General features: G+C 50.0%; 1 protein-coding gene across 1 annotated transcript in view; it reads left to right on the top strand.

The window, feature by feature from the left end:
* Positions 1 to 14224, top strand: part of LOC134472245 (glutamate receptor ionotropic, delta-1-like) — a 260838-nt gene that overhangs the window by 130637 nt on the left and 115977 nt on the right. Inside the window, 3 exon segments of the mRNA XM_063233516.1 lie at positions 8289 to 8390; positions 9838 to 10035; positions 12916 to 13240. Coding sequence (XP_063089586.1) covers positions 8289 to 8390; positions 9838 to 10035; positions 12916 to 13240 — 625 coding nt within the window.

The following is a 14224-nucleotide window of genomic DNA, read 5'->3' as shown; positions in this document are numbered from 1 at the left end:
AAACAGACATTCTGTGTATCATGGAGGGTGTTTATGACAGTTGCAATGTTTGAGAGCTTCGAAGAAAATATCAAAGTCCTGTGTTTGAGAATATTGAATGTACTTTGGTGGAGTGACCTGGGAAGGCTGTGTCAAGAGGATTACTCACTGGCAAGACCTGCCAGAGGAGGAGCCAAGCATGGGATGTGGATGGGACAGATAGGCTTATCAGGCTCGAGGGGGTTGTATACAGGGTTCCTGAGCAGAAAGGACCTTGACGTGGGAGAGGAAGTGAGCCAAGTAGAAAGAGGGGCGTGGGATGAGGTGAAAAAGCAGGCATTGATCAGGTCTTGGAGTCTTTGGGAAATGTAATCCATGTTTAACAGAAGCCCACTTGCAAGTTTTAAGACGGAAAGTAAAGTTGAATAAGTTACATTCAAAAGAAGAAAAAACGAAACTCCGGCTGGGAGGTGGAGGTTTGATAGGAGCTGGATTAGAAAGGAATCCAGTCGGGTAGGGAAGGCAAACAGTCAGTGATTCTATGGTCTGCTCGTTATTTCTCAAACTTCGCTGTGCCTACGCATCCTTTGTGGGTCTTGGTAAACTACAGGCACTGATTCAGCACATAGGCAAAGGATCAAGATGAGGTGCTTCTAGTTCCAAGACCATGTTCCGTAGCAGCGGTCCCCAACGTTTTGTTGGATGAGTTTCTTGGAAGACAGTTTTTCCCAAAGACTGCAGGAGAGGGCGTGGTTTCAGGAACAGCCACACAGATCCGTGTGCTCAATTCCCCGTAGGGTTCTAGCTCCCATGAGAATCAGTGCTGCCGCTGATCTGCTGCGTGGTGGAGCTCCGGCAGTGCCGCCAGCAGTGAAGTTGACCTCTTTTGTCCATGGCTCGGCCCTGCCGTGTGGCCCTGCAGAAGAAGGGGCTTGGAGACCTCTGGTCTGGAGTAAAAACATAAAGTGTTTTAATATCACTTGATTCATCTCTAACATATTTGCATAATTTGAAGTCTTAAAATTAGTTTACAATACAAAGTCATGCAAGAGAGAAAATCGCGGCCAGAAACTTTCCATCACTGTGAACAAGTCAGCACCACGCAAGGGAGCCTTTTGCAGAGCCTCAGACAAGGGATCTAACTTGCGCTTGTTAAAAAGCTGAAATTTGAGAAAAACATGAATTTCTCACCCGTTAATGAGGAGATGCCCACGGGGTGATCAGGTGTATTAAATTTTCTAGTGAGACTTTATTGGGTGAATCAGAATGAAGAGATCTTTTCCTGCTTAGAAGAGATGTAGTGTATTTGTGACTACATAGAGCTGAAATTTTTACATGTGGTGCAAAGCATTTCTACAGAGCTACGGGCTGGACACCTGGACATGCCCAGGGGAGGCACGTACTCTTGGGAAGCAGGGAGGGGTCTCGTGGATGCTCTTTAAAGGATGAGTAGGAGTCAGAGTGAGGGAAGAGGAAGCCATTCCAGGGGGCGGAGGTGGCGAAGGGTGTACAGACACCTGCCACTGTACTCAGTGTAGACTCACAGAACTGACGGGCAGGATGGGTCTTGTCAGAATTCAGACTGATGCATAGTGTGTGCAGTGCCATTAACTCTGGGAAGTTCAAACTACCAAGAATTTCAGAAGCTGTTAGTTTGGGTCTGAGCACAGGGAGACCAGAGAGGAAAGAAACGTTGCCCGTGAGATTGGCTGGTAACCACAGATGGAAACCACAGAGGAGGGTGGTTGCGCCCAAAGAGCAGGAGCAGTGCAGGTGCTGGCCAGAAGTCGTGGGCTTGGGAGGGGAAGACACTGAATTCCAGCCTCATTTTTCCCATCACAAAGTACGCTGTTTATAGAGCCTGCGTGGAGAAAAACAAAAGCAGTACACCTAAAATAATTAAGAGAGAAACACACATGGCAATCCAGTCAATATCTAGATCGAAGAGTGCTTTCAAAATGAAATCACTGTGTTGTTTTTTTAAAGTGTTGCTCCCCCTCTGAAACTGCGCAGACACTGCAGGCTTGTACTGAGTAAGAGACGAGCCTTCTCTGCATCCCCGCTGCTCCACTGCAAGTCCAGAACAGCCGCTTACGGTGACCTCTGTGTTTTAGGCAAATACGGACACCATCTCAGCAAAAGAAATAAGCTTTTAAAAAAGTGGGAACACTTGCTGCTGTGTATCTGATCTGTTTTCCTGCACACACTGTGGAGCTCTTTGTAGGTGAAATTCTTCTCAAACCCTTTGAAAGATTGAGCTAGCTCTTTGAGGTTGGTAGGTGATGCCGTGGCTGCTTCTGCTCCTCTGGCCCCAGGTAATTAAAGTGCCATCCTCTGAAGGGGCTCACACTGATGGTGGTGTTATTCTGGGACTCCTTCCCTCTCATCAGTCCTGCCACACAGCCCCTCAGGTCATGTGACAAGTTAGTGTCACTTCCTAGTGCATAGCTTCCTTAGAATCATTACGCATGTGTGCACACACACGCACCTCGCAGTTCTTCTGAACGTAATGATCTGCATCCTTTGAGGTGCGCGGTGTTTGATCCACTCTGACACGTGTGGATGGTGGTGTCATCACCAGCACACACCAAGAATAAGCAAAGCTTTATAGGAAACTCTGGTCCTGTTCTGTCTCTGAGCTCTTGAGCAGTGGGGTGCCTCCCCTCCTCCCCCTCCTATGTCATGATGAGAGAAGGCACTTTCAGACACACTTGTAAGTAAGTGACAGGTCAGGAAGCCAGGAAGCCCATTGTGTTAAGAGTTAATAGCCTCGCATGTATCAAGAACAGGGCCATAAAGTCCCAAATCCTCACATTTTACAACTTAAAAACACATAAGGACACCCCCCCCCCGCCGCCGCCTTTTGACTTGGGAAATACCCTTTCCTGACAGCAGGAGTTTAGGAGATTTATTCTCCAAATGGCCAATCTCTTGAGCCACTGTTTGTCATAATCAGATCTGGAAACCATAGATCTTCCAAGTGGCGATTACGCCGTGACCTCTGGGCCTGTCCACATTTCAGGTCTGGGCACAGCAGATCTCAGCCACGAGGAAAACCCGTGGCGGCCTTCTCAGCCCACAGCAGCGCTGGTTTTGTTTGCAGAGCTGGAAATGAGTGTCTCAGACACCCATCTTGGCAGGTCGGCTGTCAGCAGTGGGTGTCTTCGGCTGTAAATTTATCGATCCCATAAAGAAAATTCTGTCTGCCAAGAGCAAGGGGAAGTGGAGCAGATGGACGGAGGTACAGATGAAACGGTCTGGGGCTGACTGACCCCGTGTCAGGACTTCTTTGAGTAAGAGGTTCGGCTGGCTTCCCATTTATCAAGCCGAGCAGCCCCACCTGGCTTTTACTGACTGAACCAATTCCTCGGCGGGGAGCACCAGCCCCGCTTAGGACAGAGGTGGGTTGGCTGCAAGTTAAGAATACACTGAAAGGCTTTATGGTGTTTTTTCCCAATGGCTCTTCTCCTTGGAACCGTGCTTCCGTCTTTTCTGGTCTTACATGTTAGACGCTTGGCAGGAGAACCTCTCTCAGGCATGGTGCAGGCTTGTAGCTCCCGGCTCCGTATCTGGGCAAGAACCCCAGCTCTGTGAATGCAGGGAGATTCGCTCAGCCTGGGGCGATCAGTCAGCTTCTTCCTGATGTGAGGGAATAATAATCTTCCCTGCCTAGCACAGGGTCATCGAATCCAGGAACATGGCTGTACTTTGATGTGTTTGAAAGGCAGAATTTGAGTTTCACTTTGAAGTGTTCCTTCTGTCTTTGTCAGAGCACAGGATGCCTGAAGGGCAGGGAGAGAGAAGTTCATTTTTAAAAGAAAACAAAAACTTTTAAGTCTCCAGCACTCCCAGACCAAAAAGATAAGGATAATAACAGGATTTGGGCAGTTTTTCCCCTTTTATGAAGTTCCACGCTGATTGAGATGGTCGGCCTGCATTAGGGTCCTAACAATATTAAGCAAAATGTTTGAGCTTGTGCCTCTTTCCTAGTAGAGAAATATGCTTGATCCAGAGATCTGGGCCTTGGCCTTGGCTGCTTCCCTAACCTGCTACTCCACAGCTTTATGGAACCCGAAGGCAGCTTGGCAAGGTCTTAGTGAGTGACAGTGGTCACACCAGCTAGAGATGCCTCTTCTTGGAAGGCGAGGCAGCCCTACCCGCAGTGCCAAGGAGCAGGGGCACAGATCTGCTCTGTTCTTCCAAGCGGCCATTATGCCGTGACCTCAGATGGTGCCGCTCAGCTGGGCCTGGACTTACTGACAGATAATTCGGCTCTAATTTTTCCTGTGACATTCAGTCCTCTGTCATAAGAGAACATGTGACAGACTTTTGCTTAATCACCTATGGTAGTTATTTTTATCAAAATCTCCTTTTCTTTCCTGTTAATCTGATTTAAAAAAAAAAAAAAACCCTATTAAAAGCGAGAAGAGCTTCCAGAAGGTGATAATAATTATTTATAAGCCTCTACCTATGTGTAATACATAGATTCACGTTTTGATGTGTCTCCTCCCATTTTTACCACTGCTCTGCTTAAACATAATTAGTGTCATCTTGTACATCCATACACATACACATACACATTTTTACAATCGCCTAAATGGATTCTTTACTTTGTGATTCTTAAACTACTTTATAATATGTGAGTCTTCAAAACTGCTTTCACCTTTGAATAGCCCCTCAAATCCATGGGCAGAGAACGTATTCCTGCCTCACTGTGTGGCTAAGGGAACGGCATCTCAGTGAAGTGCAGTGTACTGAACAAATACTTGATGCCCCTGTCTGTATTTCCAGCACAGTGCTGTCCAGCAGGCTGGCCAAGGACATCTCAGTAAATGCTGAGAATCACTTGAACATAGGTCTGCTGTCCCTTTGACACCCTAGTTGAACCCTTTCACATTCTTACGTCTGTCCCCAAATCTAGACTGGTTATTGGAGTTGATCTTGGAGAGGAGAAAGTGGTGTCCAAGGTGAGATTGGCACCCAGAGATGTCAATGAGTGGACAGCCCCAGAGCCAGAGACCTGGCCATCATACAGGCCAAGGACGCAGGTCCCACAGCTGCTCTGAGACCGAAGCCCACGGGAGGCAGGTCTGGAGATCACTGCAGTGACAGCTTTGTGTAGATCACAGGATCTGAGCTTACTGTTTTGGTAGTCTTGAGGAATGTGTTGCACACTAGTACAGATGACACACTAGTATCAGCGGTGGGTGACATCAGGCCTAGAGCATCTGCATGTGACACACAGTTGTGTCTTAACAAGGGAAAGTGGGTCTGTGGTATTGGGACATTTTCCATAAACCTCTACAACGTTCTGTAAATCTAAATCTATTCTATTATATATCCTAATTTTTCCCTTAATTAAGATATATAATAGAATAGATTTAGATTTACAGAACGTTGTAGAGGCTTAAATAAAAAAAAAAATCTAAATCTATTCTAAAGTGAAAGCTTATCACTGTTTTTAATGAATAAGAGTTTACCAGACCCAGAAAGAGCCTCCTAGCGGGAGGCGTTGGATGCACAGGCCAGGAGCGGACACAGCATGTGTGGAAAGGGTAAGGGAGCGTGGGGATGGCACATGCCGGGGCTGAGGCAGGGCGGGCAGCCTCAGGAGCTCGTCTTTCAGGTCAGGCTCACGTGCCTTAGGACTTACACTGCGGGAAATGAGACCCTACCAAGCCACTGTGATGAACTCACATCACAGTTGAGTTTATTTACTGTAAAGATAACGGCAATGGAGGACATGCGGAATAAGGGAGAGGTTGGGGCTGATGAGCAGATGAGGAGACCGTCACAGTGATGAACAGATGAGGAGACCGTCACAGTGATGAACAGATGAGAGAACCATCATCGTGATAGGCAGACAAGAGACCTTACAGCAATGAACGGATGAGGAGACCTTTACAGTGATGAGCAGTTATGAGACCATTACAGTGATGAGCTGATGGGGAGACCGTTACAGTGATCTGAGCAAACTCCGCAGTGATTGGAAGCAGAGACCAGTGTGGAGAGGCATTGGGAGGCTCAGAGCTGAGCTTAAACTCTAGCTGCACAGGGCTTCATCCCCACTGCTGCCTCCTGCCTCTGTCCCCGTGCTTCTGCCTGATTACTGTCCCAGGAAAAATGATTGATTGAGCCTGAATTGATTGAGACCAAGCAGCACTCAAAAGCAGGTGCTCATCCAAGCCAAGCAGCAGAGAATCAAGATGCCTTTGGCTGAGAGGCTTGGCGTCAAGTCTAGGAACCCAGGTTCCAGTCGACGGTAGGATCTCCGGTGTCTAGGACTGACACATCATCAGCAGGGCCAGATTGCCTCGATCTGAACTCTGAGTCATCAAGCTGATGGAGGGGACAGTATAACTTCACCCACAGCCAGGAGGGCCACAGGCCACACCAGAGGGTTCAGGGGCTCCACGGCCTGGGCTAAGCAGTCAGGGGATGCAGTTGCAGGCAGCTCAAATGCACCCCTTTATCTGCAATGGAGCGTCTCCAGGATGCAGGAAATCAAACTCTTGACACTGTTTACTGAGCTTGTACTGTTCTTATGACCAACATTTTAATCCAGCGGCAATCAATTCTGAGTTCTAGTGCTATTTCTTGAACCTCAGTGGAGAAATATTTCCTTTGCACTGTCCCAGTTTCCAGAGTGTAGCACCATTAATATCTCTGATGCCTTTGATTAGAATTCTGGGCGGAACTTAACTTGCGCTTTGCTGCAGTGCCCACCGCATTAATTAGTGGTGCTTCTGGGGCTCTTCAGAGTATGTGGTCAGGCTGTTATTTTTTTTTTTACCACTGCCAAGCATCCTTTTGTATAGGATGGAGGTGGTCTTAGTGAATATCATGTCCAAGGTCGCAACAGAAATTTCAGGTTTCTTTGCACTTCTAGAGCTCCATATCTCATTCTGATGGATTTGCTTTAGGGTTCAGAACTGTTGCGTGTCCCAAGTGGAATGGTGGCTGATTACGGCTCAGTGTGCAGATCCTGCTGCAGGTGTCCATTGATGCAGAATGCTGGGAAAGTAGATGCATCCTTCATTGGGCTGCTGGTGGCTCCCTGGGGACCCCAGTGCCACATCTCCATGAAGGGTGCATCCTCCACTCAAGCAGGGCCCCTGAGGGTCTCCCATGATGAAAAGTAGGTGCCTCTGAAGGCGATCTGATCTCTGGAGCCCTTGCTGCACAGGTGTAAATCGTCAACAGTAGCAGAAGCCGCTTCACCCGGAGCTTGTTAGACAGACATAATCTCAGGCTGCAGAATCCCAGAGTGCGTGCAAATTCCCGAGGTGATTTGTGTGCACATCGCCATTGGAGGATTACTGCTTTAATCTACAGCAGTGGCTCAACCCTGGCTGTGTGTAAGGATTGCCCAGAACTAAAATGTCCGTATCTAGCCCACTATGGGCCAATTAAACCACAATCTCCGGAGGCAGAGCCCAGCTTTCAATATGTCTGAGAAGGCCCTCAAGAGAACCTATTATGCAGCCATGCTAGAAGCAGTCCAGGGACTTAAGAGATCAAGATCTCCTGGAAGCATTAATGCTCCCCATGCCTGGCCCTGAGGTTCTGATTTAGCTGGCTTGAGATCGGCTAGCGTCTGTACTTTTTCTGTCTCCCCAGTTAATAATTGGGAATCATTGGCTGGGAAAAGGCTTGATTATTGTTGTCCAGGTCCTCTGAGAACACAGGGCCTGAAGCAGTCCCAAGAATGCCTTCCTTTTCTGTAGTTTCTGAACCAGCAGAGAGCTTGTTGGGGTGCCAGGCAGAGAGGCATCGGGCTGCTGGGCCTGGCCATGCCCTCAGGAGGGTATGCAGGTCCAGAGCACATGTATTCTGCTGCCAGCTCCTACCTGCATGTTGGGAAAGTTGTGATGTTCACACCGTAGTGAAACCTGGTGTTTCTCCCAAGCCTCCTGCTGCTTATAGTGGTGTCAGTGACTGATCTTAAGGATCCTATGGTGATTTGGGAAAGTCAAAAGAGGAGAGAAAAAAGGGGAGACTTTGTGGGAGACCAGCGGCGCAGCCTCCTTGGGTGGACAGAATAGAATTGCATGTAACTTTCGGAGACAAGGTTTAGTTTTTAGTTTCATTTTAGCGATGTGCAGGTCCTAGAGATCGGAGTGAGCTGATGGGGAAGTGGAGCTTTCTCTCCGTTTCGTCTCCATTTCTGTGCTCCAGAGATGACCTGGGGCTCTAGGAAGCCTATGGCGCTACTGTCCACCTACCTCCCTGGCGCAGATCCTGGTTCCGGGGGGACTCCTGCTGCGTGCCCCCTTTGCATCCCTCACATTCCCTTTCTTCCTTCACAGCTGGCAACGTGGGATTCGGAGAAGGGTCTGAACGGCAGCTTGCAGGAGAGGCCCATGGGCAGCCGCCTTCAAGGACTGACTCTCAAAGTGGTGACTGTCTTGGTAGGATCATGGGGGACACTCTGGGAGCATGGCTGGCCATGGTTTTCAATCAAGGCTTCTTCCTGTCTGATGTGAAGTGCAGGGAGCAGGGGACCTTGGGGTGTGGTTTGAGCTTTCCCAAGACCTTTCATGGGAATCAGGGTGAATGGTGAAAGAGAGACTAAATTTGGAGATCTCTCCTGGGGCTGCCGAGCCTCCCCTGGAGGTGCCTGAGATGGGGGGGGCGGGGACCAGTCCTGCAGATCTGCTGCTGGGCTCCAAGAACACTTGCTGCCCGGCTGGTGCTCAGACGTGAACTTTACCTTGACCTATTGCTGCTCTTTGAGGGGCTGTACTGGTAGCTGGGTCCCCCAGAAAGATGCCAGGAGGAGGCATCTCTGGACATGGTGATGGCACATACCACACGGTTTGCAGTGAAGACAGCTTGCTAGAGTTTTTCTGCTTAGTTACCCTGGAATCACAAAGGTTTACACTGGTGAGATTTTCTTTTGACTCGTTTTTGTCACCTCTTTAGAAGACCCCCAGAGACATTTCAGGTTTTTCTCCTTTTTGGCTGGGTCAGACATGGTCCAAATGCCATCCCTGTCCCAACAATCACAGGAACCTTTGGCAGCAGCGTGTCTGCTTCCCCTGTTTGTACCCCATGAATAGGCCTGGTATCGTTTTTCCAACAACACTAACCTAGTGAGGTACATCATCTGGGGCTGTTTGCTAGAACCCTTCCTGTGTGATCCCACCAGGAAGCTGGTGAGAATGCAGAGATCTTTTCCAGATGGCCCCTGCCGGATATGATGGGCACTCACCGTGCGGGTGTGATCACAGCCTGCTCCGGCCAGGGCCTGAGGTTTAATCCTCTCTCATCCCTGGATTTATGGCCAGGCTTGGCACTCGATCAGCACCCGTTTTCTAGCACAGCCTGATAGATACGATGCTGTCTGTTCTCGGACTAATCTCACAGAGCTTTATTGTCATGAATGACCCTGGGGGAGACGTGTCCATGTCTTATCTGTAGTCAGCCAGACCGATGGCATTTCCTAAGGACAGAGTCCTGGTCTGCAATGAAGGAATGAAAACACACCACACTGTCCTGAGAGGCGGGCTCTGGGCAGGGCTGGGAGATGACAGACCCAGGACAGTTAAATCGCCGTTGCTGCACGTTGCCCGGGGGTGGGAGCGGGGTCCACAGCTCCACGGTGCATGTGCTGCTTTTACAAAAAGTAGAGGAGTTTGGCCTCAGGGTGGAAGCTGGGTGAATGCCGAATTCTGCTACTGTGGTTGGTGATGGGAATTGAAGCCCGGGTTAAGGTCTTCCTTTGAGCTACACCCAGCCCTGGTATCGGCCTTCTGCCCTTACGGTGTATCAGACGGGTCTCTCCAGCAATGCCCTGGAAGTGCACATTAATGGACCTTTTATTTAACTGAAGAACATTCATTCTCTTGTCCCCAGGAAGAGCCTTTTGTGATGGTGGCTGAGAACATCCTTGGGCAGCCCAAGCGCTACAAAGGCTTCTCCATAGATGTCCTGGATGCACTGGCCAAGGCTCTGGGCTTCAAATACGAGATTTACCAGGCCCCCGATGGCAGGTACGGGCACCAGCTCCATAACACCTCCTGGAACGGGATGATCGGGGAGCTCATCAGCAAGGTAGGTCCCGAGAGCAGGCCAGTGGGGAGGGCACCTACTCGTTTGCTAGGGGAATGCCGAAAACGGGCCTGCTGAGCAGCTGGGCCCTTGGGAGCCAGCTAACAGACCCCGGCTACCTCTCTCCAGTCTTGTGACCCTCCCTTCCCTCCTCTCCGCTGCTCTTCTTGTATCCATCCTGCCTTTTAATCTCCTCAGCCCCTTCCCTCCTCTCATTCCTTTGGAGTCTGTGCACTGTAATGCTGCCTTCCGGAAACACACCCCACCCGCACGGGAATAAGAGTATAGTGCCCCCGCCCCCGGCCCTGGGAACACTTACTTTCTTATTCATCAGACTTTACAGGCGTGCACTTGTGTGTGTAAATGTGTGCATGAATGGGTGTCTGCGTGTGCATACATTGCTCTCTCTCCATGTGTGGCCTTCTCTAGCTTTTCATTCCTTTTCCAGTCATCCCTTCTGCTCCCTCCTGTAAGATGTGCCCTTGCAGAAAGCCATGGCGGGACGCCAAGTCACATATCCCCATCTTGCTCCTGTGGTCTCTGTGATCACTTACCATGGAGGGACAGACTCCCCCTTCCCTCTCCAGTGCTGCTGCAGCCACCGCCTCCTGGACAGTGTCTGGCATTGCTGCAGGCAACCTGACTCCTGGGACTGTCACCCCCTCGGCTCTGGGAACTTTGCTGCTCCAGCCCAGGGATGTCTCCCCTGCACCGTGTCAGTGCTGCACAGCCACCCATTCGGTCCTGTCTTGGGATGACTTGTCCTTCTGTTTTTGATGCTTTATTCCAGAAATGCAGTATCTCTGCTTTCTAAGCCTGTGAGGGCAGATGTGAGGTCTGTAATTCCTCCAAGTTTTCTTACTATGTTTGCAAAACGACTCTATTGTGATAGAATTTAGGTATGATAAAATATGACGTTTAATACACCTACCGATTTGTGCATAGCCATGTAGTCTTAGTTAGAGCTCCTCTGTTACCCTTGGCGAGCTCTCCTAGTTGATTACAGTTAATGCCACCCCCACCCCTCCCAGCCCTTGCTCTCTCTGCAGAGTTGCACTTGTGAACATTTTACACCAGCAAAGGCGTATTATGCACAGGCACTTGTGTCTGGTTCTGACATTAGCATAAGCTTTGGAGCTGCAGCTTCCCCTATGTTCCTGTGCTCTTCGGATGCCGAAGCCTTTCCTCCTTCAGGGTCGCCCATCGCTGACCCCGCAGACCCACCCCTGCCCTTCGTCTCTTGTGATTTCGTGTCTTCTTGATTTCCTGTTTCCCCTAACTCCTGAATCAGTTCTATCGCTTACGCTCTTGACTCAGACACCAGCTTTCTGTGTCCAGTAAGAGAAGAATTTCACAAATCTGCAAAGATTAATGCAGTGGTGTGTGGGGCCACTGGGCTTCAGTGCAGCTCAAGTCCCTGAAAGTGTCCCCTGTCAGGCCCTTGTCTATGCCCCAGAAAGAGTGTCAGTAGTTTACCTTTCCCCTCCAGCTCCCAAATAATCTTCCCTCCTTCTCAGTTAAGAAAATAACTTTTACTCAAATGTTAGGGAAAGAAATTGAGATTTTTAGGCATGAAGTTCTACTTTAAAGACACATCAGTGGGCACCGGCGCCCCATCAGAGGTGTCCCTCTCGTCCACCACAGAGCTCTTCTCCCTGCTCTGTGAGTTGATTTCCCATGCCTTGTCTGAGCCTTGCTTCCTAAATTAGCTCCCCTCCATCCTCCGTTGTCAGCTTACGTTCCTCTGCTCACTCTTTTTCTCAGTCCTTAAATAGGTCTAGACTCTCCTGACCCTGATGGAGATCCCGAGATCTTAGGTGTCTCGGAGAAGAGGCAAAATCTGGATAGGCTCCAACACAGTCTCCGCCAGCGTTTGCTTCTCTAGGCTGCTGTTGGGTTTCTGTTCAGGACCTCGGTGAATCTGCTCCTCTAGCCCTCACGTGAAGTCTTACAAAAGTCGTCCATCTGTATTTCCCCCATTTGGAGCCTGTAGGTTAGGCCAGAGGTCATCATAGGCCATTCTCGAATGTGTCTGATTCTGCCGATCCCTCCGACCTGGAGACCCAAGAGCCCAGAGCAGGATGAGTGGCAGACTCCCCGCCACTTGCTCACGTAGGCACAGGATGCATCACCTCCACACAGCAGAGCAGCTTCATCCTCAGGCTAATTCCATCTTAATGCAGACTTAGTCTCTTTTTAAAATGAAATCTACTTTGGCGTGCCAAAGCCCTGGAAGGTAATTTTTAGGTCACAGTATGACGCGTCCAAAGGGAGCCTTCCTAGGGTGGCTTGACTGTAAGAAAAGTTGGCTCCAGCATGTTCAGGCTCAGATGGCAGGTGGTGGGAGACAGAAATAAGTAGGTGACCCCTCTCTGCTTGGAGGACTTTACCCTCTGGCTCAGTCTGCATACAGAACCATGGGGATGGGTGTGTTACTGAGATCCAGCAGGGTTGCACAGCTCACCCCACCACTCGGGAAGTATTTTAGAGAAGAGAGGATCAGGGTGGGATAACGGGTTTTGGGAAGGCTTGTTGGGGACAGGAAGTCGGCCCATAATCTGGCTGCATGGGGAGGATTCAGATCAGCGTAGGAGAGAGACGGGTCCTCGTGGTGGGAGAGACCCCACGGCAAGAGAGATCGCGAGTGGGAATCAGTGGGAAGCAGTGAGAAATAAAAGATGGACCACAGCTGAGGAAAATGAAGAAGTTTCCTGTGCAGACATTTCCAGGCCTTTGAAGGTCTGGGGGGACACGTTGCAGGGGGAAGGAGGTAGGGGCCATGGCGGTTGCTTGCCTCTGAACAGAGCTACTAGGGGGCCTGAGGGCAGACCTTACGGGAGGCACCCCAGGCGGTGCCCCCTGATGCGCTGCTTTGCCTTCCAGAGGGCAGACGTGGCCATCTCGGCCATCACCATCACCCCCGAGAGGGAGAGCGTCGTGGACTTCAGCAAGCGCTACATGGACTACTCGGTGGGGATTCTCATCAGAAAGCCGGAGGAGAAGATCAGCATCTTCTCCCTCTTCGCCCCCTTTGACTTCGCGGTCTGGGCCTGCATCGCGGCTGCCATCCCCGTGGTGGGCGTGCTCATATTCGTGTTGAACCGAATACAGGCTATGAGGGCTCAGAGCGCCGCCCAGCCTCGGCCGTCCGCCTCTGCCACCCTGCACAGTGCCATCTGGATCGTGTACGGAGCCTTCGTCCAGCAAGGTACCTCCTGCTTTCCTGAGCTCTGATCGGCCCAGGAGACTGGGAGAACTTGTTCGGTTTCTAGTCTTCAGATGCATCTCCCCAAAGTCACTTCCGGTGCAATTCTAGTTTGTCTCTAGTTCAGTGCTAATACTGCGATGCACCCAGTTCCTCTAAGTGGTATCAGACGGGAATTAAATGAAGCAACCACAAGGAACCCATTGAGCAGTTCTGATTCTCCACTTTAGAGAAAATTAACTTTGGAATTATGCTAGCACCTTTCTCCCCTCCCTCGCTAGGCTGATTGCTGTGCACTGAGGTCATCACCTGACACTCTGGAGCTTTGCTTAAAGGTGGAGGCTTAATGGGAAGGGAAAGAGCTCAGTGGTGTTGTAGTCACTGTGAGCCAGCCCTGCAGCCGTCCTGGAGATGCCAAACCACCCACCTCTAAGCGGTCTGGGTGGCTCTCGTATCTGGCGGGGAGTTTCAGGATTGTGTGACTCTGACTGGAAAGAACTAATCGCAGGGTTCTTCAGCGTGGAGCTTGGCCTTGTTTGCGCCATGGCAAAGGCTTTCCACGATTATGTGAGGGAAACGGGCAGGGAGGAGCTTTCTTTAGCTACCCCCTGAGGGACCAAAGAGAAATAATTGGCCTCAAAGAGGCAGCTTCTTGCTGAAAGTTACATGCAATGATTTCTAAAAGTGCAGGGGAAATCATCTGGTGAGAGCTGAATATTAATAAAGTGATAGGCTGTATCTAATTTCTCTGGTTGAAAAGAAAACCGGGAACCCACCAGGTAAGGAGTCATTCTGTATTCACAGAATTCCTGTCTTCTCTATGTGAGTCTGAAATTGCAGAAGGACCTTACGTCAACTGCCAGCTATAGAAGTTCTTACCTTTGGAATCTCCTATGACGTTCTGATGGGCAGCACTTTCTTCTTGGTGCTCTGATACAACTTCCCATCCCTCGAGACCAAGCTTAACATATCTGTCCGTCCCTTTCC

The sequence above is a fragment of the Cavia porcellus genome, unplaced genomic scaffold (genome assembly GCF_034190915.1).
Source record: "Cavia porcellus strain 051 isolate PalLab524CR breed Dunkin Hartley unplaced genomic scaffold, mCavPor4.1 scaffold_23, whole genome shotgun sequence".
In the NCBI taxonomy this organism is placed as follows: Eukaryota; Metazoa; Chordata; class Mammalia; order Rodentia; family Caviidae; genus Cavia; species Cavia porcellus.
This window is presented reverse-complemented; position numbering and strand designations above follow the sequence as displayed.